We start from the raw sequence: 24,070 nt of genomic DNA on the forward strand, positions 1-24,070 counted from the left end.
TTATAAAATGTGCACACCTTCAAGGTTTTTTATTATGGTCTTAAATGTTATCCTTGTGGGGGTAAAGTTTGGGCATTTCTGCACTACTCTTAACTAAGTCTCAAGTCACAATACAAACACATAGAAGCAATTCCTGTTTTTGTTTTAAAGGACACTCAAAAGAAAATAATCAAGTACTCTGAGTACTTCCTTTCACTCTCCTTTGCAGGATCTCAGGGGCTCTGAAAAACAACATGAATGAAAATAGTGGTTCTGAAACCTAAATTTGTCATAATTTTTTGGAGTTTTCTTTCTTAGCCAAAAGCTACCTATTAAAATTAATCTGAATGAAGCATTTCAAAATAAAAATGTACAAGACTATCCTTACATGCTTTAAGAAAATTATTTCTGATATACATATTCCTAAAACTTTAGACAGGTTTATGTGAATAAAATCCCAAATAAAGATTAAAAAATAAAGTCATTTTAGAAATAACTCTCGTTACTCCCATACCACATCGGTCATATGAGGATTTAAACTGCAATCATGGATTCTGAAAAAATAAAACATATATATATAGTCTTACCTATAAAAACACTAGCATACAAACTTCAAACTAAAAGGTTATCCAAAGTAACACACAAATGCTCTAAATCTTAAGGAAACTTAAAAATACCTCTTCTATTTGTAAATAAAAGCAGAATAAAACTGATCTGATTGCATTATTAGGTAATCTGTCCTGGAAACTTGTTAATAAAGTATTGGCGGAACTTCTCAATAGCCATTATGCTAGAACCTGAAGCACTCAATCATTTTCTTCAGTAAAAGAATAAGTAAACTAATAGACTGCATGTTAGTCATCACATATTACAACGAAGTCTGACCTGACAATAACAGGAGTGGTCACACAGCACCTCAGACTCGGCGCCTCTTGAATTTCTCACGGAAGGATCAGGCCAATCCACCTGTGGGACAATTTTATCAGTAGACACAAACAACAGGTGTCTTTTTATCCTGTTCTCTTAAAGTCTGTATCACTAGTCTATAACAGATAGCAATGAGATAGCTCTAGCAGATGAAGCAAGAGGGTAGCTGTGTTCTAGAAGAAACATTTATCTGTCTTTCGATCCGAGCTTCTCAATTAATTCCTGAAGAGGTGCCAACTCACGCCTATCAATCAGATTAAACTCCTAAAAAGAGAAGAGAAGTAAAATTTAGAAACAGGCCTAAAATTGAAACACTATAAATGTCATTCAGAGAAGGGATTCCCAGTCCTGGTTTTTTGAAATCCAAAAAAATGATGAAATGATCTCTGTGCACATTTTTAAATGGGATCATTTTTCCTCACTTTTTAAAATATAGGGGACTTACCAAAGAAGCAACTGTATGTATTAGCATGAGCCTCACTGCGTAAAACATTAAAATCAAACCTGCATATATGTTTGCTGTCGTTCCTAGATCTATACTATACCTACACCCGCAGACCTGTGTGTCTATACTCCAGCTATGCTACTTTTCTATACTCCATCTGTATCATATCTACCCTGTGTCTGTATCTACATACCTGTATCAGCACCTATACTCTATCGAGACCCATGCCATGCAACAATCTCAGAAGGAAGACAGAAGAGCACAGTACCTTCTCTCTTGTGTGGCCCATATAATTGAAATACACAGTATCTACTATAAAACTACTGGCTTTTCTATCAAAAAACAGTATCTAGACAGACATATATGTACATTTTGCAGAGAATTATATCTCTCTAAAGTTGCTAAAGGAGTCTCAATTCTCTAATATCTTTCTCAAACAACGCAAATTATTTTGATTTTAAAAAGTTCGAATTCCAATTCAGGCCCCATTAGGTAATAGGCCACATCTTTGAAGGGGTTGGTCCTTTTTGAAGTTTCTGGCTGCTGACTTCATAAGATTTGGCCTGAAATGGGACTTCTGGAAGCTTAAACCAAGAGAGCAGCTAACAAGTTCATCCAAAAGTTTCTCTCCCAGGCACAGACATCTCATGAAACAATCGCCAACGTTTTTCCATAGCATCTCTTCACTCAGCAGCGGTGATGGAACAGAACGGTGTGGACAAGCTGCCCTGGGGTTCTGAACTGTCATATCCTAACCAGAGACCTGGCTGGGGCAGCCAGAGGCAGAAAGCCCAAAATGGGGGTGATGCTTTCTATGTTGCTGTGCCCACTAACAAAATAACACGGAAAAGAGCTCTACTTCTACTTTGCTCTACATCTATAAATTAGACAACTCTATAAATTATGAACAAATGAGTCCAAGTCAAAGGACAAAGAAGTCAACATGGTTCAACTTACCTGAACAAAGAAAATAAAGTGCTTAAAGGAGGTGTTGAGGTGGGCCTCCTCTTGCAGCTGCATCACAGAATCAAAGTGCTGGTGATAAATATGGGCATAAACCCGGAACAGACGCTTCAGAATGGTCTTTGCCACAGACATAAAGTTTTTGGGAAATGGGACACCTGTAATCAAACACACATATGTACCAATTGTCTTTTACGTAACTGAACAGCAGAAGGTTTAGAAGCTGCATAAGCAACTCCATCACACAAACACACACATTCACAATATAAGCCTGTTTTCCATATAAACATTTTTTTAAAAGGCAAAGAAAAAAAAATCCCAAACATAAATACATGAGGTATCCTCACGTAAGCATACTTTTTCTGACTGCCCTAGAAGAACAGGCACTGGAATCAAGTTTATAAGGTGCTGCTGAATCAAAGTTATAACAAACATAATTTTAACTGTTTAATACTGGAGAGTTTCTTCCTAAAATTAACGCAACAAATATTTTGACTGTAAATAAAACTTTTATTTTTGTAATTCGTAACTCTAAAAAAAATTTTTACACACACACACACACACACTCTACTAGGAGTGAAAACTAAGCAAGAGAAAAAGGCATTATAATCTACTGTCTACAAAAAGTATTTATCTTCTGAATTACTCTGAAAAACCCGTCTTCTTTCTTTAATTAGGAGTCCCCAACTTTTTATCTTTTCAAAGTGCTATTTTCATTTTCCTGTGGAATACAAGATAGGGACAAACTTCCTGAAAAAGGGAGGAAGAGCACCTCACTATTTTGCAAAGAAAATAAACACTTCCTTAGAAAAGAACCGGGAAAGGGTTTGGTAATCTCTCTCCAAGCAGTGCTGGTGGGGATGTGACTGCTCCCATTCCTGAGAATTCCGGCTGACAAGATCGAAGTCTTAGGAAACAGGGACAGTAGAAAGACAATACAAGTGGCACTGAGTATAGTATATAAACACATTAAGAAGTCATCAGCTTCCAAAATAACCTAGATTAGACAGCTTTAAAGGCTATTCCACAACACTACTCAAGGAACATTTCCTTTTCTTCAATCTTTTAGAAAACAAAGGTTAAAAACTTTTACCTTTCCTACATTTTAATTTATTTCTTAACCAGTCCTTAAAAGCCTGAAATTTAGTGTATTCTGCTCTTGCAGAATTTTTCTGGTCCCTGCCCCCACCCCATCTTAGGTAACAATTGGGATTTGCATTTTTTTTTAAAAACTGTATTTATTTAAGGTAAGCTCTACCCACAATATGGGGCTTGCACTCACGACCTCCTGAGATCAAGAGTCAGTCACATGCTCTACGGACTGAGCCAGCCAGGAGCCCCTAACAACTTGCATTTTCAAACTTTATTCTGGAGCTTGTGGGCATGTTTTTCTGGACTGGGGTCTCGTACTCACATACTGAAAAGCTGGATTTTTAGGTCAAACTCCTTCTCTCAGAATTTACAAATATGCATCTTGCTAATAAAAGGAACAGTAATAATTTAGATGTATTAGTTCAAAATGAGTAACAGTTCTATCTAATCAGAATAAGTAACTGGGAGAAGTAAGATGTAGATAATAGCCTAATTGAGGGGGGAAAGGATTCCAGAACGTTAGGCTGGATTACTGAAGAATGGAAAGCCGAGAAAAGAGAACAAAGTTTTAAGTATTTTTTATCTTCCATAAGCGGAAGACTTTAACGAATAAAGAAACAGAAGTAACTGGTCTTAAACCAAGCACTTTCCGAGCTGAATTGAACAGCAACATTCAAGCACGGTCAATATACAATAAAGAATCTGTGAGAAAGGAAATAAATGGTTTAATAATAAAATAGAAAACCTGACCAATAGCAAACAGACGGGGTGTAACATGATACACGAGTTTTTCTCCCAAAAGAGCCACTAATTGGACCGCAAAAAGGAATCTGTTAGGGTCTGAATATTTGTGTCCCCTCAAAATTCCTATGTTGAAATCCTAACCCCCTACGTGATGCTATTAGGAGGTGGGGCTCTGGGAAGTGATTAGGTCACAAGGGCAGAGCCCTCATGCGTGGGATTAATGTCCTTATAAAAGAGGCCCCAGAGAACTTCTGCTGGCTCCTTCCACCATGTGAAGACTGAGAGGCTGGCAGTCTTCAACCCAAAAGTGGGCTTTCACAGGGACCCAACTATGCTGGCAGCTTGATCTTGGACTTCCAGCCTTTAGAACTGAGAAACAGATTTCTGTTGTCACAAGCCATCCAATCCCTGGTAGTTTTGTTATTAGCAGCTCAAACAGACAAGACAGAATCCAATGTTATTTGTAAGACACTCTTAAACTAAAAATGAAAAGACTGATCTCATCCATAAATACCGATGCCAAATTTTTTTAACTCTTATTTTTTTTAAAGATATTATTTAATTATTTGACGGAGAGAGACAGCCAGCAAGAGAGGGAACACAAGCAGGGGAAGTGGGAGAAGAAGCAGGCTCCCAGTGGAGCAGGGAGCCCGATGCTGGGCTCGATCCCAGGACCCTGGGATCACGCCCTGAGCCGAAGGCAGACACTTAACGACTGAGCCACCCAGGTGCCCCGCAATGCCAAAATCTTAATCAAAATATTAACAAATAAAAAATACTCTCCCAGTAAAACATTTAAAAAAATACTGGAGAAAACCTTATGGTAAAAAAAAACAGACACTGGGAAAATATCATAAAACTCAACAACCATACCTGATTTTTTAAAATTTACACACCTCTAACCAAAAGCAAGATTCCTGCTTACTGCTGAAGTACGAGAAACACTTGCATAAAAGTAAGTACACAAGAAAAGGAGGTCTGCCACATCATCACCATTACTCAGCACTGCTCTGGGGCAATGAGATAAGAGTTACACAAGAAGTATCCATATCAGAAAGGAAAAGGCAAAATTAATATTACCTTAGTATGATGTGATTGTATACTTAAAAAACTCAAGAAAACCAACCCAGAACAACTGAAACAATCAGAATCAGATGGTCAATTTCTGCAAAATTTTATATAAAAATCAAAAGCTTTCCTATATACTAAACAATAACCATTGGGAAGCCAGATATCAATTTAAAAAACCACAAAACGTCTAAAAATAAACTTAAACTTGAAGTATTAACATAAAGTAAACTATAGAACTTTACAAGAGGAAATTAAAAAGAACAAAAAAAAGAAGAAATGAAGAAATGTACCTTGTCCTTGGGTAGACCCAGTTTTGTCGAGAGAACAAGACTGCCTATGTTAATCTACAACTTGAATGAAATAATAATCAAAATCTCACAAATATTTTTATTTTACCTTGCCAAAATGATTCTAAGTTCTTTGGAAGAACAAATATCCCAGAATAGTCGTGAATATTCTGAAAAAGAAGAGCAAGGAAGAGAGACTAGCCCTACAAGATGCTCAAAGATACAGGCTATGGTAATTAAAACAGTGTGCAATTCCTATAGGAACAGATGAAGAGACTGAAAGACTCCAAATTATGTGGCAATCCGGTGTACACATATGATAACCCGGGGAGAAAAGACACATGTGTTTGATAAATGGTACTGGACACACTGATTAGCATTTATAACTAGAAAAAAAAATAAAGGGAGCCTTAAGAAGAAAATTTCTGGCAAGAACAAAGATTTAAATGTAAAAACCACAAAAGTACTAAATGAAAACAAGGATATTTTTGTAATCTTGAAGTAGGGAAAAGCTTTCTAATCATTATATTAAAATCCACACAACATAAAGGAAAAAATTAATAGGATAAAGTAAGAAAGTTACATATGGCAAGAATATCTCAAGAACAAAATAAGACAAAGGCAAGCTGAGGAAAGATACATATGACATATATGTCAAAGAATTAATACCCTTACCATACAAAGAAACAGACAAAGGATAGAACAGAAAACACACAATGATCAATAAACCAAAAAAATCTCAATGTCATCAATATATTTTGAATGTACATTCAAACTTATTTACCCAAACTGAAGAGATTAAAAAATGAGTAGCCAACCAGTACTAGTGAACAAACACAGGCATACACAAACATGGATGGAAGGAGTATGCATTTACAATCTTTTTGGAGAGGAATCTGGCAGTCTTTACATTTTAAAGTAACAGTATTAAAAAGAACGCAACATATTTATCAGTTAAAAAGGAAAACAGTTCAACATTAACTCACCAATCTTAGAAGGAAAAAGAGTTTCATCATCAAGCTGATCCTGAACCCAAGTCATCAAATAGTCAATGTATTTTGGTGCAGAACATTTGATTGGCTTTTTAATATTAGTACCATCTGCCCAATGATATTCGTATCTGGAGAGAAAAAGGTTTTACTGATAAAGTTTTCAAAAACAGTAACAAATATACAACTTGTAATCAAAGTAGGTCTACATTTTGTAAATAACTTAAAATTACTTCAAGTTCTATTGAAGGTTACTCAGGGTTCCCTATAGAATTACCTGAAATAGGAGAGTTATAACTGGAAGACAAGAGGAGGATAATGTGGCAGCTGACAGTGCCAGAATGGATGTTTTTTTAACACAGCCCTGGGAAAGATAAAGGAACTACACATTCCTGGCAGAGGGTGCTAAGGACTGGGTCAGGGACAGATGGATCTCCCACATCCTGCAACAGCTGGCCATCAAGGTATCAACAAGAGAGTCAATATAATAAGACTCTGTTTCCTGGAGGCGCCTGGGTGGCTCACTATGTTAAGCATCTGCCTTCGGCTCAGGTCATGATCCCATGGTCCTGGGATCAAGCCTGGCATCAGGCTCCCGGCTCAGTGGGGAGTCTGCTCTTCCTCTCCCTCTCCACCTCCCACTGCTTGTGCTCTCTCTCAAATACAAAAAATCTTTTAATAAATAAATAGTAAAAAAATAAATTCAACTGGAAAAAAATCCAAAATCTTAAAAAAAAAACAAAAAAAAAAACAGACTTTCCTGGAGAGGGTATGAAAGAAACACCCTTAGGCATGCATCTTTTCCTCCCTCCCTTTGCTGAACTAGAATGCATAATAAGACTTCTGCAAAACTTCACTGTGTGAAGCATTTAAGCCATAGATAAGTTTAATTTTCTTATTTATTTTATTTAAATTTCTTTTAAGGAAGTCTGAGAAATAAAACTTAACACAAAATAAAAACATCCCTCCAAAATACTGTAATTAAAAATAGAATTACAAACTCACTGGAGACCTTTTTTTTCTCTTTATACCTGTAGCAGATTCAGGAAAGAATTTTTTCCCAAGGGGTAAGTATCTTGATACCATGTATCATCACATAAAATCAGTCATTTATTATTGGGAAAAAAATTAGAAAGAAACACTAAAACATTAATCTCATCACACCTTGACTTAACATTACTAAGGGTGATAAAAAGTTCCACGTTTCTTAATGTTTCTTAAAATTTATCATAGTCAATTTTTTTTTTTTTGAGAGAAAGAGACGGCACACGTGCATGCACAAGGAGGAGGGGAAGAGGGAGAGAGAGAATCTCAGCAGACTCCCTCCTGAGCACAGAGCCTAACAGGGGGCTCAATCCCATGACACTGAGTTCATGACCCGAGCCAAAATCAAGAGTCAGCCAGCCACTTAACCAACTGAGCCACCCAGGCACCCCTATAGTCAAATTTTTTCAGTCTAGCATCTTTAAGCCAGATAATTAAAGCAGCACCATTTGGACATAATTAACACTAAGTAAGCACAAGAAAAAAAAATTGAACATTCATCACTTAGTATAATGCAATTAAATACTAATACCACATACCAAAATATTTAGTAATAACTAAAAGCTTATAGGGAAGTATTCAAGAACTCATAAAATTGAACTGCTTTTACAGAGGCAAACAGATTTAAAAAAAGGTTTTATTGTTTAATTTATATCAATTAGTGATTAGCTATATTTAGTACTTCAAATGCCTACGTAACAGGCAGTACATATACCTTGGACCTGCAGACATGACTGGACAGCTGGCTTCAGTGCAGAATTCTGTAATAGTTCCATACAGCATGTTGATCTGGTTGAAGAAATCCACAGCTGGAAACGTAATAGCAGAATTGTGTTAAAATGTTTGTGCAAACACAATAAAACACCCAACCTGGCAGCTGAAGGAAAAATGGACAATGCCTTCTAGTTCTTGAATAAATCCTTAAGAGAGGCAATGATGCAGAGGTGCTGCACACTGAAAACAGAGCTACCCTCTTTTAGCCCCGAAGTGGACCCACAACTCTCTGGTCAACTCATCTTCGACAAAGCAGGAAAGAATATCCGATGGAAAAAAGACAATCTCTTCAACAAATGGTGCTGGGAAAACTGGACAGCCACATGGAGAAGAATGAAACTGGACCATTCCCTTACACCATACACAAGCATAGACTCAAAATGGATGAAAGACCTCAATGTGAGACAGGAATCCGTCAAAATCCTTGAGAACACAGGCAGCAACCCTTGACCTCAGCCAAAGCAACTTCTTCCTAGACACATCAGCAAAGGCAAGGGAAGCAAGGACAAAAATGAACTATTGGGACTTCATCAAGATAAAAAGCTTTTGCACAGCAAAGTAAACAGTACACAAAACCAAAAGACAACCGACAGAATGGGAGACGATACTGCAAATGACAAGTCAGATAAAGAGCCAATATCCAAAATCTACATAGACTGTATCAAACTCAACACCAAAAGACCAAATAATCCAATCAAGAAATGGGCAGAAGACATGAACAGACCTTTCTCCAAAGACGACATACAAATGGCCAACAGACACATGAAAAAGTGCTTAACATCACTCAGCATCAGGGAAATACAAAGCAAAACCACAATGAGATACCGCCTCACACCGGTCAGAATGGCTAAAATTAACAAATCAGGAAACGACAGATGTTGGCAAGGAAGCGGAGACAGGGGAACCCTCCTACACTGTTGGTGGGACTGCAAGCTGGTGCAGCCACTCTGGAAAACAGTATGGAGGTTCCTCAAAAAGTTGAAAATAGAGCTATCCTATGACAGCACAACTGCACTACTGGGAATTTACCCCAAAGACAAATGCAGTAATCTGAAGGGGCATGTGCACCCCAATGTTTATAGCAGCAATGTCCACAAAAGCCAAACTATGGAAAGAGCCTAGATGTCCATCGACAGATGCATGGATAAAGATGATGTGGTGTATATCTACAATGGAATATTATGCAGCCATCAGAAAATGAAATCTTGCCATTTGTAACGACATGGATGGAACTAGAGAGTATTATGCTAAGCGAAATAAGTCAATCGGAGAAAGACAATTACCATATGATCTCACTGATATGTGGAATTTGAGAAACAAGGCAGAGGATCATAGGGAAAGAGAGGAAAAAAATGAAACAAGACAAAAGCAGAGAGGGAGATAAACCATAAGAGACTCTTGATCATAGGAAACAAACTGAGGGTTGCTGGAGTGGATGGGGATGGGAGGGATGGGGTGGCTGGGTGATCGACACTGGGGAGGGTATGTGCTATGGTGAGCACTGTGAATTGTGTAAGACTGATGAATCACAGACCTGTACCCCTGAAACAAATAATACATTGTATGTTAATTTAAAAAATTCCCTTCTCTTTTTAAGTTGTCACACCTAAATTAACTTTTAATATATATTCACTTTAATATAGTAAGTTTTCCAGCACAGAACAGCAGGAAAATAAAATCTTAGCAATAATTCTAACTTAATGGTGACTATTATATCATTAGAATATATAATTTAATTATATCCAAAGGAATGAAAAAAATCCATTGTTTCCTATTGATCGGGACCAGACAATACTATTTGTGTTGGGAAAAAGCAGAAAGCATTGTAGAAAATTCTATGAAGGAGAAGGTGTATCAGCTGAATCAACAGGCATTGAAAACATCTTATCATAAAAAACCTGAAGCCTAATGCATACTGAGGACATAAAAAGGACACTGGAGACTCCAGCTACCCGAAGGGACAAAATTGAAAGGAATAATAAACGACATGTAAGCGTTCAGAGAACAGGCAGCATGTTGAGGGGCTGAGGTAGTCAGGGAGCACTTCCTACAGGAGCTTCAGCTAGATGTGAAAAAACATGGAAGAGGAAGGGGGTAAGAAATGAACATATCTGAGTCAAATGTTCCTCTGCAAAGACACCCACATAAGCCTTGGAAAGTTTTAAAAAATGTTTTAGTTCCCCGTCCAAAGGAGTACCTAAAAACCAACTAGGGCTTTTCCACGTTTCTTAAAAATGTGGATAAAAAAAAGCTCCATCTTGTCAAAAGGAATTTTATATAAAACCCCCTCACTTCTTTTTTTTTTTTTTTTTAAGATTTATTTATTAGAGAGAGCGAGCAGGGGAAGGGGCAGAAGGAGAGAGAATCTGAAGCAGACTCCACGCCCAATACAGAGTTTGATGTGGGGCTCGATCTCCCAACCCTGAGATCATGACCCGAGCAGAAATCAGAGTCGACGTTTAATTGACTGAGCCACCCAGGCGCCCCTAAGCTAATTTTAAAAGATCAGGAATTGCAATAAGTTCTGTGAGGAAAATAACACAAGGTGATGAGAAAGAAAGTAACAGAAGGAGAAGGCTTTTCTGAGGAGGGGACGTCTACGCTGAGACCCGAAGAAGAGGAGAGAGCAGCCATGAAAACTCCCTCACTTCTAAACCTTCCTCTTACTTAGTCACATTTCTAAGAAAGTAATACTTAGGCACTCAATATTTATTCAAAACAAAGAGTATGCCCAGATAGTGTGCTGGTTTATTGGTCTAAAGCAGCTGTTCTCCAAACATGGTCCCTGGATTCCCCTGTTTCAGGGGGCATATGTGAAGTCAGAGCATTTCAACTGCTCCTTTCACTCTGATTCTCTCAGGAGGCACAGTGGAGTTGTCCAGAGGCTCCTGAGGTGGGACATCACAACAGACTGAAGGCAGAAGTGGACAGGACAATCCAGTTGTCTCCTATGCAGCCAAATGTGAAAACAGATTTCTAAACATGCACAACAATGCCACACTTAATACTAAAATTCATTTTGGAAAACACTCATTTTTCATAAAAATATATTTATGTTAACATGCAATGGGTTTGTTATTTTTAGATGAATTTAAAAATAAGTATTTAAAATTTCTCAGTTTTAATTTCTAACACAGTATCACTAGATACAAGCTACATAACTGAAAGGTCTTTGAGGTTCTCAATAATTTTTTAGAGAATATAGGGATCTTGAGGCTAAAAGGTTGGAGAACAGCCTCTCTACAGCAAAAAGCCTCAAAGAAAAACTGAAGGCTGAAGAAGGCCAACAGATGCCTTCAGAAACACAGATGATAATTTGAGTTCAGGTTAAAAAACCCGGGAAAGGTCTTGTCTGAATACACAATGCTTCACAAGGTTCACAAAGATCTACAAAAACATACAGTGATAAATCTTCATCCCAACCACTCCAGCTTCCCCCTACAGATAACCACTACATTTTTTTTGGTCTCCTGCCCCCTAAGCACCTGTATCCTGTCTTACACAAAAGATTCAACATATCACATAGTTCTGCACCTTGTTTTTTCTCTTAGTAATATGCATAATGGCTTTTTAATGTACTGAAAAAAAAAAAAAAACTTTTCTTAATATGACTCCTAGAAAGTTTTAAATTTGTAGCTCACGTTATATTTCTATCAGACAGTGCTGATCAAAGGAGTGATTATCAACAGCTGAACAATACCACATAACAAGACAGCTAGACACTATGGAGGGCATTATGGACACTGCTGGAAGTATATGCCAACACTCAGTCTTCCAAATAAACAAATTCAAACCTGAATTTGAGCAACACTCCAAACCCATACTAATGTGGGAGCCACTAGCCACATACGGCTACTTACATTAAAATTAAATTTAAAATTCAGTTCCAGTCACACGAGCCGCATTTCAAGAGCTAAAAGGCCACAGTACAGATACAGAACATTTGCATCATTGCAGGAAGTCCTACTGGGCAGTGCTGCTCTGATCTACCATTTATAGGAAATAAAAGGAAGAACAGAACATGATAATGGATGCCTTGGGGATACAATCAACAAAATTCATACTGTGGGAAATAAATGAACTGGTTTCTTCAACAACAACAAAATAGCAAGGAAAAAAAAACTGCAACGAGGGGAAACCTGTGAATTAAGAGATTCAAGAAACATTACATATAGGCCTTATTAGTCCTGATTTAAACCAACCGTAAATTTTTTTAAAAAGAAACATTTAGAAGACAATCAGGGAAAATGTGAACACTGACTGGATATTTGCTAACATAAAGGAATGGCAGTATTGTCATTATCTTTAAAAGGGGGAGTTCCTGTCTTTTAGAGATATGGAATATTTATAGATGAAATAATGTTTTTGGGATTCACCCCAAAACAATCAGGGTGAGGTGGGCTGGCTGGGTCTCAATGCCAGTGTGGACAAAGTAGGGGAGAGACAGATGAGTGGGGAGAGGTGGAGAAGGGAAGGAGGTGGGGAGGGAGGTATTAAAATATGAAAAAAAAATAATAATAATCAGGGTGAGATACAGAAGCATGAACTGGCCATGAATCGACTGTTGAAACTGGACAATGGATGCCTGGGGATTCACTGTACTAGTTTCTCTACTTTTTTATGTTTGAAATTTTCCATCAAGAAGTTTAAAAATTCCTGGAACATCTGAAATTCCTAACAGATTTAAACCTTGTCATCTGGCACTGATCTCACCTCAAAAATGATAGGCTCAAATACGCAAATCCCTAGCCTCAGTATATATAACTTACCACGTCGTGCCCTCATTTTCTTGAACTTGAGTGACTTTCAGCTCATGGGTCCCTCCTAATTTCTCCCAATCTCTCAATGTCCTTCTGACTACTCTTAAGCCACAACCATCACGTCACTGCCCACATGAACTGCAATGGACTTCTGTGTATACGCAGGCAGATGAGAGCTGCTGGGAATTGGGGGTGCAATTATGAAGATGGGCTCCATGCAAAGTCATGGTCTACCACAGGTAGAATTTTGTATTCCAATCTTTCATTTGACCTTATCCAATAATTCCTACCATTCCATCCTCAGAAATTACCCCAAAGCTCTCAACATTTCTCCTCAGGTGTCTCTATCCAGCCATACGAGCTACATACCCAAGTACTCTGAAGAGAACAGAACAGTTTTGGATGTATTTGTACTTAGGAGTTTCTTTACAGATAATCCATTATACTACAACAGTTATACCTGTAAAAGAAAATTCATTAACAAAAAGATTTTAGCAAAATTCTTCTATACAGCAGCAAAGCTGAATGTTATTAGAAACTTACTGTTAACAGCAATCCATTCATTGAGGTCCTCTCCCTCTGGCAACATAACAGCTTGTCTCAGATTCCCGCTTCCTAGAGTTGCTTCTGCATGTTTTAAGAGTTCATACTGATGAGAGCCCTCAGGGATATTCTTCTTTGGTTTGAATGTTTTAGAAGAGCGGCTACTGCTGTTAGGTTGAAAGTAAATCAATTTTTATCTTAGGACTGAAAGCAGAATGGCATAATTTTAGGCATACAAATTGTTCTGAAAATAAAAAAATACTCCCTGAAAAGTGGCAGGATGGGGAGGGGGTGATGATCACAGAAAAAGAAGGCTTTAAATTTTTTTCCTCACCTAGATTCAGGATTAGCAACACAGTTGCCTACAGAACGCAACTTTGCTATGCCTCATGAAGTAGTGTGGTGTAATAGGATTCCAGTCCTTGATCTGCCACTAATTCTGTGACTGTCTGAGAAAACGAACTTCCTTTTGGCTTCAATTTCTACCTATAGAAAATGGTGGGGGAGGGAGGTAGCCCTAAGTTTGAATAGCTCAAAAATCCAGTCTGCTGTATCAAAAGATTTGTGATGCCATCAAAGCAAATCACAGATGTAACATTAACATTTTGAAGTTACTAGCAGGGAAAATAACTGAGAGACAACTGGTTACTGCAAAAAAAAAAAAAAAAAGTTTTTCTGTAAGGAAGCTAACAGGATATGAAACCCAGAAAAAATGGAGGGGTTTCTAACCATAAGAATTAAAATTTCCATAACAGAACAAAGAGACAAGTAACAAAAAAAAGTACCCACAACATGTATTACAAAGTATTAACTAAAAAAAAAAAAAAAAGAGTATTAACTAGATAATAAAGGGCTTCAATAATCTGTTAAGAAAAAGGTAAGGAATCCTTTAGAAAAATGGGCTAGTGATCAACAGGGAACTCAAATAAAAATACAATGGCCAATAAACATATGAAAAACCGTTCAACTAAAATAATTTATTTTTCCTTAATCTGAATGTCAGATTACGTTACAACAACTATATTAAGTGTGAGCTAGGGTACAGGGAAATTAGTATTTTAATACACTTGATGAAAGTGTAAAGGGTATTTTGGGAAGGCAGTATTATAAACAGTATCTATAAACACGGAAGTGCTCCCAATCCATCCCTTCTAGGTATCCCTCCTAGATGTGGATAAGGATGTGCTTCCCAAGATTGGTTTAAGAGTGAAAAACCTGGAAACAATCCTAAAACTCATTAGAACAGGAATAAAAAATTTGATCTATCCATAACATGGAATACTACATAGTTAAGAACAAGTTACAGCTACATGTATATCTCAAAGTCATAGTTAAACATACTGAAACCAAATGTACAACAGAAGCCCATCTTGTAAATACATACAAAGTGTCAGAAAGGGGGCACCTGGCTGGCTCAGTCGGTAGAGCATGCGGCTGCTGATCCCGGAGCTGAGTTCAAGCCCCACATTGGGTATAGAAATTACTTAAAAATAAAATCTTAAAAAAAAAAAAAACTAACATGAAATGATGTCTCAAGATTCAATATGATCTTCATCTAAATTAATACTTTTGTGGGGCACTGGGTGGCTCAGTCAGTTAAGCTTTCAGCTCGGGTCATGATCCCAGGGTCCTGGGATGGAGCCCCACATCGGGCTCCATGCTCATCAGGGAGCCTGCTTCTCCCTCTCCCTCTGCCCCTCTCCCCCACTTGTGCTTTCTCTCTCGTTCTTTCTCTCAGATAAACAAAATCTTTAAAAAAAAATTTTTTTTAGGGGCGCCTGGGTGGCTCAGTCATTAAGCGTCTGCCTTCGGCTCAGGGCGTGATCCCAGTGTTATGGGATCAAGCCCCCCATCAGGCTTCTCCACTGGAAACCTGCTTCTTCCTCTCCCACTCCCCCTGCTTGTGTTCTCTCTCTCTGGCTGTCTCTCTCTCTCTGTCAAATAAATAAATAAAATCTTAAAAAAAATTTTTTTTTTAATTCTTACAACTCAAAAACAAAAAACAACCCAATTTAAAAAATGATCACAGGATCTGAAAAGACATTACTCCAGAGAACATATACAAATGGCCAACAGCATACCCAAAGGTGCTGACCATCGTTAGTCATTAGGAAAATGCAAAGTAAAATCACAATTAGATAACATTTCACATCCATCTGGGATGACTATAATCAAAAAGACAATTAACAAGCGCTACCTATGGTGTGGGTAAACTGAAACTCTCATACAGTACTGGTGGGCATGCAAAATGGCGCAGTGCTTTGAAAAACTTTGGCAGTTCCTCAAAAGATTAAACATAGCATATAACTCAGCAATTCCACTTCTGGGTATTTACCCAAGAGAAATGAACATATGCATCCAATAAAAAAATCTGAACACAAAAGTTCATAGCTGCATTATTCATAATGGCCAAAAAGTGGAAACTCAAATGCCTGTCAACAAAAGTTTAAAAGAAAAACACAGCGTCACATTTCAAGCCAAAAAGTAACTAAGCAACTGAGCATCCACGAACCAACCACTAACTAAACATTAACTCACAGGAAAAAGACTTCGGGGTGGAGGGAGAGACTGTTCCAGTAATATGGAGATTTACAATTACAATCTAAATCATACAAACTTTCAGACATGGTAATCATACTGTGTAAACCGTATTTCTAAAAAATAATTGAAAGGCGGGGAAAAAACATTTTGAACAAGGATATTCTCAGTAGTGCTATTTTGTAATAGCAAAATACTAGATAGAATCCAAATTGCCGTGTATTGGTTTGATAAGATTTCAAATCCACTTGTTTATAACAAGTGAAATTTATTTTAATCCACTTGTTTAGGACAAAGACAGAAAAAAGGTTTTCATGTAAGAATGAAGTAAATTGTGTCACGATGTCATCATCTCATCTGTTCTCACCCGTGAGAACTCAGTAGTTCAGCTGCTGAAGGGGCCCGCTGGGGCTTATCAGTGAAAACTTAACGAAGAAGCAACTAAGCTAGGAGACATTCTGACTATAAATACTATAAATTTGTGCGGAGTACTCCAGTGTGTTCGGTCTGGGCAAAGTGACGCTTTGCTGATCTAAACAGCTCTCTGAAAACCTGGAAGCAACTGGCCCCTGCCAGGCAAATGCCCAGACCAGAAGGAAAATCCACTTGCTGGTCAACGCCAGCGCCTGGCAACAAGAGCTTTCACATTAGTGCTGGCAGTGGGACCTCAGCACTGGGCTGGCTAAGCCCAACCCCTCTTCTCAGTACCAACTCCCGTAAAGGTACATCTCAACTAAACTTGGACTTTATTTCTTTCATCTCTCCTTGTCTGGAACAATAGTGTATTTAATCTATCACGGACTTGGAGTATTGCATTAGTTTAATAAAAAACACTATCCGGTATGCTATTGGCCTACGAAATTCCCACAGCAAACTTGTGTTAAATACATTGCCCACAAAGGCAAACTCAGTCTCTGGGCATGTGACCCCCAAAGCAAAACATTCTCACAATAAGGAACTGGATAAACTCTGTTTAAGGAACGCTACGTACTTTAATAAAATTTAATAAAAATGTCAAATATGTGAGTGATGTCTTCACACAACCCATAAATTTAAGTAATGTAACCAGGTAGAGAGAGCCACCTGAAAATATTTTCAGCAGCATTGTTGGAGCTATGCTTCCCAAACCTTCACATGCTAAGAATCATCAGAGAATTTACAAAAATGTCCACTTAAGCCTCATTTGGGCCCCAGACCTTATCTCTAAAATAGGATTCTACCCAGGAAAAGTTCATTACACAAAGCCACAGTGGTGCCTGGCTGGCTCAGTCAGTAGAGCACGCTCCTCCTGATCTCAGGGTTTTAAGTTTGAGCCCCATGATGGGTGTGGAGATTACTAACTAAAATCTACACAAAGTCACAAAGCGGGCTGAATCCGAATTGGACAGGAGTCTGCAGGCAAGGCCGCAGCTTAACTTTAAGCTTCTCAAACTGCGGCACTCCACGGTTTCCTGGGGCAGCGTCTTTCCGCGGGGGTAATTTAATACTGAAGATAATAAAACTTGACAGACGGTGGAGTAAAAAGCTAAGTCAGCATGGATCGGTACTAGAAGGCTCCAGACTTGAGAGGAATCTGGAGCCCAACGGCGGGGCTCGGGGCTCCGCCCCCAGGTCGTCCCTCCGCCTTCAGGGGCGCTGGGGCGGAAAAGTTTGGAGGCACTGCCGGCCTCAGGGCCTCTCTACTCCGCAACCCTCTCGCTCCGCTTCCTTTGCCTCGACCTTCACCTCCGTCTGCCTGGGCCCACGTCCGGGCCTCTCCCGCGGCCCGCGAGGGGAGAGGGCGGGGGGGCGGGCAAAGCAAACTTCCGCCACTCCGACCCCGACCCCGGGGCCCTGCCCTCTTCTCAGGCGTCAGCTCGCCCCCTTCCTCGCCCTCGCCCTCGGCCTTCAGCCCTCGGGGCCCTCGGCCCGGCCACACTCACAAGAGGAAGCTCATCTTCTATCCTCGGAGGGGAGGGGCCGCTGGCCCCCGCCGCGGTCTGGATTCGGAGCCCGCGCGGGAACCACGAGGAAGCGGACAGTCCTCAGCTCGCGGCCAGCGGAAGCACCGGTCACCGCTGCTCTGAACCGAGGGTCGAGCCGGTGCAAGTAGCTGCGCTAGCCTCCCCCACCTTGCCGACCCGAAATGCGGAACCAGCAAAATCTCGCGAGCGAAGGCTTCGGCACGCCCCGCCCCTGCGAGAGGGACTCGACGCACCCCTCTTCGCCCCGCCCTCTCTTAAAGTTCAGCCAATCAGCGGCCTCCAAGCCGGGACTTCCTCCTCCTGGGGGCGTGGTCAGTTCGTGGTCCCTGGCCTGGGGGAGTGGCTCACCTTGTGTTTGGTTCGGGTGGTTGCGGTTGGTTTGCAGGCATCGTCTTGATAAGGCTGGGGGTCTCCAAAAGCGCTGCAATTTTTAAGAATTTATTTTGCTTTTAAATTAAGATATAATTCACATAACATGAAATTAATGCTTTAAAAATTTACACTCCAGTGGTATTTTTCCTCTATTCAGAGTTAGCAACCATCACCTCTAATTCTAGAACATTTTCATCACCCAGAAAAGAAACCCATTAGCAGTCATTCCCCTTCCTCCCTCCTGGCAACCCTTGCCAACAACTAGTCTACCTTTTTTTATTTATATGGACTTGCATCACCTGGACATTTCACATAACTGGGTTTACACAGTAAATGGTCTTGTGACTGGCTTCTTTCACTTAGTATAAAGTTTTCTAGGTTCATCTACATTGTAGCATTCCTTTTTATGGCTGAATAATATTCCATTGTATGACTGTACCTATTTTGTCTGCCCATTCATTGGTTGATGGGCATTGAGTTATTTCTACTTTTTGACTATTATAATTAAGGCCGCTACAAACATTCCTATAGTGGTTTTTGTATGGACAAATGTGTTCGTTTCCTTGGGGTATTATACCTGGGAGTGTCTGGGTCATGTGGTAACTATATGTTTAACTTTTTGAGGAACTCCCAAACTGTTTTCCGAATTGGCAGCATCATTTTACATTCACACTGGCACATGTCTGAGGGTTGTAATATTTCCATATCCTTGATGACATTTGCTATTGTCTTTTTTTTTAAGTGTTTCTGGCTGCATTTACCTTTTTTAAAAAAAGATTAATTTATTTATTTTAGACAGAGAGAGAGTGTGTATGCAAGCAGTGGGAGGGGCAGAGAGATAGATTCCCAAGCAGACTTCCCACTGAGACTGGAGCCCAATGAGGGGTTCCAGATGGGGCTTGGTGTGGGGTTTGATGCCATGACCCCAAGACCGTGACCTGAGCTGAAATCAAGAGTCCACTCTCAACTGACTGCGCCACCCAGCCACCCCACTATTGTCTTTTTTATTGGAGCTATCTTAGTGGTGTGAAGTGATAATCTCATTGTGACTTTTATTTGAATGTCCCTGTTGGCTGCTGTTGAGAATCTTTTCATCTGCTTATGGGCCATATGGAAGAAATTTATTTTTATCTTCCTTTAAAGTTATCTCAGCCCCTTAAAGGATGGTACAACAACATAAAAGGGTTTCCAGTTCAATAACATAGTTCACTGTCTCCATGAGATCACCATCCCTCTGTTCCTCAACACCCGTCAGTCCAGATTCTGCACTCCACCCAGCCTCCCGAAAAAATTTGGCTCATCAAGCTCTCCAGTGTCTTAGCTTCTATATTCCATGGGTATTTTTCAGTCCTTATCTTACTTGCCACTTAGTTCTATCTGGCCCATCCTACCAGACTCATTTGATCACAGTGATTTCATTTTTCAAGAATCTCTTTCTTAAAAAACAAAAAAAAACTCTTTCTTACTCGCTGTGATCTGGTATTTTAAGGTGCGACTGGGGGACACAGAAAAGGGAAAACCATGGCCAGAATGTTGTAATAGTTTACTTTAGCCACATTTTTTTGGTAACAAGTGACAGAAACCCACATTGTTTGTATTTCCATCTGAACTCTTATATTTTCTTTCCGACTAGACTTTGAGATTAGTTAAAAATAAAGTCTTTAAAAAATAATAATAAAGTGAAGCAAGATAGAAGAGTGACTAAAAAGCTCAGATGACTGTCTGTGTTTGAAACCTGCCAGTGCTACTTAACAATCACATGAACTTTTAGGTATTTTATAACCCTTTGACTCAGTTTTCTCATCTGTAAAATGGGGAACAACCTCATAGGGTTACGGGGATTAAACGAGTTCAGGTATAGAACTCGACTTAGACTATTCTTGGAACATATACTGTATTAACTTTTGCTATTTAAAAAAGAAGACATTTTGACATGTCTTATTGAGACAGAGAAACTGAAGGGACCCCATGAAAAAAAAAAAAGCTTTTTTTCCCCCCTCTTTGCTTCTCTTCCAGCTTCTATCCTTGCTAGGAGCTGCACCCCTACCCCACTCTACACACACCTTGTAATGCAATAGTATATGTCCTCCTTGTGAGGGACAAAGAGATAATAATGTCTTTGGAGTCCTCCACCACAGTATATGATAACATCTGTGGAGTGACCGGGTGAGGTCATCATAACGGTTCTCTAAGACCACTGACTCCAAATACCTTGATGCCTAGACACCTGGCTTCAGGGAATGAATGATTTATGGACACCTGGATCCTATCCTTGTTCTGACCAGTTCCTGAATGCCCAAGAGGATGCGTGCACTACAACAGACCACAATCACTAATAAAACCCCAGGCCCCAAGCAAAGAGGAGACTTATACTCTTTTCCCTTCCAAATCTCCTGGAGGTTCCGTCTGTATCTCTCTCACTCTCTCTGTGTATATATATATATATTCAATAAACTCTGCTTTCACCTACTGCTGGCTCAGGTTTGATTTCCATCCTGCATGAAGCCAAGGACCCTCTTCACTAGTCCTGTGGGACCCCCTCTGGGTCCTCAGACCAGTCCCACCCATGTCATTATCCCCTTTATTGGATGGCCAACTTCCTGACAGCAAATCTCTGATTTATTTACCTTTGTGTTTTACACGTGTCTACTGTGGGGCCTTGTGTCAGAGTAGATATTCAGAAAATACTTGCCACGTGAATGCAATTGGATAGCTGGCTATATATTATTTTATTTAATTTATGATTTTTTAAAAATTTATTTATTTATTTTAAAGAGAGAGAGTTGGGGGGAGGAGGGAAAGGGATGCTGAGCACGGAACCCGACTTGGAGCCCAATCCCACGACCCAGAGACCACGACCTGAGCTAAAATCCAGAGTCAGATACTCAACCAACGGAGCCACGCAGGCACGCCTATATATGATTTTAGACTAATTCCTTAACTGATGTAGTCCCTGAATTTCAGTAGTTTTGTGTAGCTTGGGAAGAATTTATATCTCTTTGCCCAGAAAGTACATGCTCACTTTTTTTTTTTTTTTTTGGTCTTTTATCTACCATGGGTTTCCCCAGTGGAGAACAATTTTTGATCACATGACTGTGAAATGACCATATACGGCAGTACATATGTTCTGGGAGTGATGGAAGTGCCTTCCCCAGGCACTTTTACCATGTGGGAGAACCACAGAAATATATCACTAGGATACTGGAGGGAAAGCTGAGGAAATTCTGTACCCGTGGCTTCTGAGAAAGAACCCAGCCATTAAATGCTAGAGCAGTGGTAAACTGGAAACTAGGTCTATGTGTTTTGGATACCCATGTGTTTCCTATGAGAATTTTTTATATAGTATTTTCAGCTTGTTGTACACATGTTCTCTTTCTCCCTCACACACAATTATTCTAGACCATGTAGTCTTACAGAATTACAGTGTGAGCTGCATGTGTAATTTAAAACTTTCTAGGAGAGAGAGAGAGAGTGAGAGAGAGGAAGAGCATGAGCCGGGGGGATAGGCAGAGGGAGAGGGAGAAGCAGAGTCCCCGCTGAGCAGGGAGCCCACTGCTGCCACTGCCACTGCCACTGCTGTGATGGCCACTGCTGTGATGGCTGGGGCTGGATCCCAGGCCCCTGGGATCATGACCTGAGCCAAAGGCAGACACTTAACCAACTGAGCCACCCAGGTCCCCCTCTAGGGTATATATCTTAAAAAGCAAACATAAACACAAACAAAAACCCCAGGTGGAATTAATTTTTTTTTTAAAGTTTTCATTTATGTGACAGAGAGAGAGAGCACAAGCAGGGGGAGCAGCAGGCAGAGGGAGAAGCAGGCTCTCTGCTGAGCAGGGAGCCTGAAGCGGGACTCGATCCCAGGACCATGGGATCATGACCTGAGCCAAAGGCAGATGCTTAACCGACTGAGCCACCCAGGTGTCCCCAGGTGGAATTAATCTTGACAATATATTTTATTTAACCCAATATACCCCAAATAATGTGATTTTAACGTGGAATCAATTTTAAAATATTGAATGAGCTTTGTTGCTTTTTTTCATTCTAAGTCATCAAAATATGATATGAGGGTATTTTACATACACGCAGCTTAATTCAGACTATCCACATTTCAAGTGCTCAGTAGCCACATATGACTAGTGGCTGCCGTATGGGATGGTGTCGTTCTCCATCAACTGTATGACCCTCTGATAACACAATTTCAGTACCGTGGGTCCATTTGTGCTTGCTCTTGTTGATACCAAAGTGCCAAGTTGCTATGATCTAATGAAACATTAACAGAAGCAAATGATGTGAAAACAATGCATTAGCACCAAGTGAGAGCTACATGATGCCACGTTGGAATGAAGAAACCAAGGAAAAGAAAAATTGTGGGAGAAAAAGTCATAGCTCAGTAGATGGTGGTGCACGATGCCCAGTGCCGAAGACCTTGCCCCGTGCCCGTCACTAGCATATCCGTACTGCAGGTGATTTCATTTCCTCCAAGTATAGCCCGCACGTTAAGTGATGATGGTATTTTGATTTTATGAACTTCAGTAGTTTCGTTGGTGTTTAATTTATAACTGTGTTTATTGATAGCTGTTAAAAGCTATAAACATAATCGCTTCTCGGCCTTTTGGCTAAGATCAAGTGTAAAAAGCTATAAACATAAAATCATGTATGGACTTATAGTTTTATAATAATTTATATTATTTAAATAATGTAATTACCATGAAAATATTTCCAAACAGCATGGGGAGAAAGGAATTCATGAAAGTTCTTCCCACTTTTAATGGGATTGTTCAAGTTGGGCGTCTCCTCTGAGGATATGAAAGGCCACCCATTTATTAAAAATCCTTTCAGGATAGCTAGATTTAGGGGTGGGGGAAGTGAGGAGTCTCAAGTATTGGGGAAAAACCTAGGTCAGTATTTGACCAGGATATCAATATACTTCACTTAGAAATCAAAGATAAGATTTCTGAGTTGGGGGATGCCTGGGTGTCTCAGTTGGTTAAGCGTCTGCCTTCTGCTCAGGTCATGATCCCACAGTCCTGGGATCAAGTCCCGCATGGGGCTACTTGTTAAGGGGGGAGCCTGCTTCTCCCTCTGCCTGCCCACCCCCCCCCTTATACTCTCACGCTCACACTCTCTGGCAAATAAATAAATAAAATCTTAAAAAAAAAAAAAAAGCTTTCTGAGTTGAGGGAGGGAGATCTCGAGCTAATTACCAATTGCTGCAGGGCAATTGCCCCCTTCCCGAGCCAACATGCACAGCCTATAGTTTATGAAGACCGGGGAGGTTTACTCCCTCCTTGGCTCAGTTGGCTAAAGAGATCATTGCCCACCATCTGTTCACAGCAGATGCTGAAAGCAGAAGCTAAGCAGTAAATTATAAAGTAGCCAGTACTGCCTTTTCTGAACCTCTCCCAGCCCCCACCGCCACCCCCACCCCCATTCATCACGCAGTTCCCCTTTCCAGCTCTCTCGGACAGCATTTGCAACCTCGCATTTTCATTCTCTGTAAGTGTCCTGTCTCATCATTCGCAGATCTCCAGCTTTGCGCACCCACCCCACCCACAGGCAGGGCCTCTTCCCACGT

General features: G+C 39.9%; 1 protein-coding gene across 2 annotated transcripts; it reads right to left on the minus strand.

Annotated features, from left to right (window-relative positions):
* On the minus strand, positions 1-18,304 carry MOB1A (MOB kinase activator 1A). Of its 2 annotated transcripts, none has more exons than XM_045788313.2 (6): positions 18,079-18,304; positions 13,619-13,782; positions 8,257-8,350; positions 6,495-6,628; positions 2,309-2,472; positions 1-1,170 (listed from the first exon to the last, which is right to left on the minus strand). In XM_045788313.2, exons 1-6 carry the CDS (start codon positions 18,090-18,092, stop codon positions 1,093-1,095), a joined length of 648 nt encoding a protein of 215 aa, XP_045644269.1. In that variant the 5' UTR covers positions 18,093-18,304; the 3' UTR covers positions 1-1,092. The 2 variants fall into 2 exon arrangements, with proteins under 2 accessions (XP_045644269.1, XP_045644268.1); XM_045788312.2 differs by having other exon boundaries at positions 13,619-13,785; positions 18,079-18,303.
* Between the last annotated feature and the right edge of the window lie 5,766 nt (positions 18,305-24,070).

Source organism: Ursus americanus, chromosome 7 (genome assembly GCF_024610735.1).
Source record: "Ursus americanus isolate L20-20 chromosome 7, mUrsAme1.1.p, whole genome shotgun sequence".
Lineage (NCBI taxonomy): Eukaryota > Metazoa > Chordata > Mammalia > Carnivora > Ursidae > Ursus > Ursus americanus.